The following is a 3,807-nucleotide window of genomic DNA, read 5'->3' as shown; positions in this document are numbered from 1 at the left end:
ACACACACACACACACACACCTACACATACGCACTCACACACACCACACGCTCAGACAAACACACCAACACCAGTGTTGACGTCGTAACATAGTCCGAAGCGTACGTCTTTTTCCAAAGAGAAATAAATATATTGTCCGAGAACTGTAAAAACAGCTGGAGATGCTTCTGCTAAAACTGGGTCATCATCACTCAGATAACGGTTGTCATGGGGACGCCGTTAGACAGTCGGTTCCAGCGACGTCATCGTCCCTGTGTGACGTCACAAACGGATGCCTCAAGACGTCACCGGCAGAATAACGGGCCTGGGGGTCAAGGACGAGGAGGTTCCGGATCAAATCCAGGGCGGCGTCAGACACGGATCTGAGGGTGTTGGGGATGACATAGTCCCCGCGGCACACCTTTGGGAACACGTTCTTGTGGCAGTCCCCACAGCTGGGGTCCGTGGTCTCTCCGTGCCTGCCACAGTCGCCGGGAAATGGCAGACGGGCAAACAGCATCTCAAAGAGGAGAACCCCGAGGCTCCACATGTCGCAGCTCGTGTCGTAGTAAGGCGCTGTGGCTCTCCGTGACGTGGGCAACAACAACAAACCGGCGATCTCCGGAGCCATGTATTCCGGACAGCCAACGGCGGACTTGAGCAGGGCGGGCTTGGTGGTCATGTCCCAATCTGAGGGGTCACGTCGAGAAGGGGGGTCACTCGCGAGGCCAAAGTCGCAGAGGACGACTGGGTTGATCTCCCCTGGGGCGTGGCATAAGATGTTCTCTGGCTTGACGTCTCGGTGCGCCACGCCATCTTTGTGAAGTGTGAGGAGCGCTCGGGCCACGGCGCCGGTCACTCGTGAAGCCTGGGACTCGCTTAGATATGGCGTTGATTCAAACACATGGCTCAGGTCGCCGCCCGCCATCTTGTCAAAGACGAGGAAAAACGTATCTCCTGACGTATAGAAGTCCTGGAAGTTGAGGATGTTGTCGCAGTTCCGGTACCTCTGACAGACTTCGATCTCGCTCATGACTAACTGGAGTGTCTCCCCCCGACAGTTCTTGATGACCTTCACGGCGTGTTCCCGCCCTGTTTCCTTGTGTCTGTAGGTGGACACTGTACCGAAGGACCCGTCACCCAGTGGCTCTCCAGTCGCCTCGTACAGCTCAAAGAACTTCCCGCCATTCGTGTGTCGCTTTCTCTGTCTCCTCTTTCCTTTTTTCGAGTGGGTGGGGGATGTTTCCGCACGCGCATAGTCACCGCACGTGTTGTTTGTCGTTGTAGTAGGAGACGTGACGTCACACGAGGCTACACCCGTGTTGTTTGTAATTTTGGTAGGACACATGACGTCACACAAGGCTACACCTGTGTTGTTTGTCGTTGTAGTAGGACATATGACATCACAGGAGGGTACATATGTGTTGGGTGCAGGGAACACACCGCCAGTACACACCTCTGACGTGACGCGTCGTTTAGCATCTCCGTGCTTTCGTTGACGTCTCCGTTTCCGGGGATTGGAGGAAGGTGCTGTTTCCGTGGGCGCCACGTTCTTGTCCGTGGTCGTTGTATGAGACATTGTGCCGTTACTGGCTATCTTGGCAGTTGATGTATGAATCACACTGTCACTGCTAGCTTTATCCACGTTTGACGAACGGAGAGCACTGTCATTGTTACTGCCAGAGTCATGGGCCTGACTCTCTATCCCCTCCTCCAGCTCTCTCGTTCGTAACTCCAAAATCTCCACTAAATGTGCAAATTCCGGTGTCCGCAACATATTGGCAGAAGAAGACTTGACCCAGGTCTGGGGCAGACGGCGCCCGAGATGTGGAAAAACAGGACACGGATATACACAGGCGAGGTGCTGGTCGTTTTGATGTCGTGCGAAAAAAGTCGGGAACTGAAAGTCCAGCTGAAATCTTTCTCAGATGTTTCTGAACACAAGAAATCCAAACTCAAAATTTAGCAACAGTCAACAGACGTAAAGATGCGAACTCTACAACGGTCAGCCTCGAAACTGACGCTATCTGAGACCAGCTGACCGGTCCAGGCTTTGTGCAGAATTATTTTTAATTTTTTTTTGTCCTAATCGACGTGTGTAATCCCTGCGGGTCTACCTCATGTCCGAATTAAAGAGGAAAGAGGGGGGAGGGGGGAGGAGTGAAGAGAGGGAGGGACGGGAAGGGGTGAGGGACAGTGAGGGGTAGACGAACTGGTCATTCGCCTTTGTGTATTTTTTAAGTTCAAGCCCTCCGTCCAGGTCCCCAATATTTCAATAGCACGATATTGCGTCATAAGTGTAAAAACTTCAATCGACAATCGTCACAGTTTCACACCTCGCCACCCGGCTGTCCCCACAGCCTCACCGCCCAGGGCGGAGTTGTCATGACGTAATCGTCTTAATCCTTAACCCTTTCGCTGTCAGCCGGACTTCACACGTGGGTGGTTGGCGGGGGCTCTGGTGTGGTATTAATTGCTCCTTCTTTCCTATCAAACATCTTTCGTCCTGATCTCTCCTCCTTCTTTTTTATGTTTGTTACTCTCTTGTAACACCTCTAATCTTCGACATTTAAATTTATGACCTTATTGTGTTGTAAATGCCGTAAAACTTTTACTGAAAAGGACATCACACGACACACGTGGCTCCCAGTAATTGTTTGTCACTGCTCGTCTGTAGAGCTTTCCAAGAAACGAGGGAACCTTACACAGTTGACTTTGATGAAGAAAACCGGTTCTTTTGGGAAAATGATAGTATTGATAGACGATGTTCCAAGCAGCAAACTGGGAATATGAATAATATATCGACTAGATTTATAGTGTGGTGAAAAATTCGTAGCGCAACTTATTGTCAAATATTTCCCAAACCATTGAACATACACTCTCCAGTTTTTACAAAACAACTTGTATCAATTTGCCTTAACAAAATCAATTTTTTAAAACACCTGTCAGCTGTATTCTAGAAAATCCTTTAATAAACAAACTAATACTATTTTTTTTTTAAACAAGTGGGTGGTTTCTACAGATTTTAAAAAGTTTACACCTGTGGTGCAATATCACTTTTAAAACCAAGTCCGTCGTTGTGGGGTTTTTTCTAATCGTGACACCATCTTTACTGAAGGCATGTTTTTGAGAACTTTACTTAAAAATGTGTTCACAATATAAATCAATTTCTTGTAACAAGTTTTGCTACTAAAAAGTGTCATAGGTGAGCTGTGACGTAAGCCGTAAGCGTATACAAAATGCGTGTGAGAAGCGGGAAGTGCTGTGAACAATCCGCTTTTCCGTAAGACTGAGATTTGTTGTATTCTATATAAATTTATGAAGATTTGTTTTTTTATTCTAGCTTTAATTTTTGTGGAAAAATACTGATTGAATTAAGACAAATTAATACAAACTGCTGTACAGAGTATGGATGCCATTGTTTCACCGGTTGAGGAGATATTTGAGGATAAGCTGCGCCACGAATTGCTGACCGCACCTTATTTGAAGGCGATGTGGTAACAAATGGGTTAATTTGTCGTGAAGTAAAAAACGAAGTTGTGGCTGTCGTGGTCAGACCTGAGCTGACACACTCGCCCGTCATAACTATGTCATTGTTTTATCAACGTACCCCCGTCATCTTCGCCTCCATCCTCCCCGTCCTCCTCCTCCTTCCCCCTCCTCCTCCTCTCCCTCCTCCCTCCCCCCTCCCACCTAGGTAGGTATCACTAACTTATGAGGAATATTATGCCCTGACGATTGAACAAAAGCCGCCAAAAAGAGGGAGGTGGGGAAAAAAACGACGCCCGGAGGAATTAGGAGGGAGGTGGGGTGTGTGTGCGTGTGGCG

General features: G+C 48.3%; 1 protein-coding gene across 1 annotated transcript; it reads right to left on the bottom strand.

The window, feature by feature from the left end:
- Positions 1-61: 61 nt before the first annotated feature.
- On the bottom strand, positions 62-1,756 carry LOC101864348 (MAP kinase-interacting serine/threonine-protein kinase 1-like). The gene has a single exon (XM_005111382.3). It carries the CDS (start codon positions 1,754-1,756, stop codon positions 206-208), a length of 1,551 nt encoding a protein of 516 aa, XP_005111439.1. The 3' UTR covers positions 62-205.
- Positions 1,757-3,807: the final 2,051 nt, after the last annotated feature.

The sequence above is a fragment of the Aplysia californica genome, unplaced genomic scaffold (assembly GCF_000002075.1).
Source record: "Aplysia californica isolate F4 #8 unplaced genomic scaffold, AplCal3.0 scaffold01051, whole genome shotgun sequence".
NCBI lineage: Eukaryota > Metazoa > Mollusca > Gastropoda > Aplysiida > Aplysiidae > Aplysia > Aplysia californica.
The sequence above is the reverse complement of the archived record's forward strand: the minus strand, read 5'-3'. Positions and strand labels throughout refer to the sequence as shown.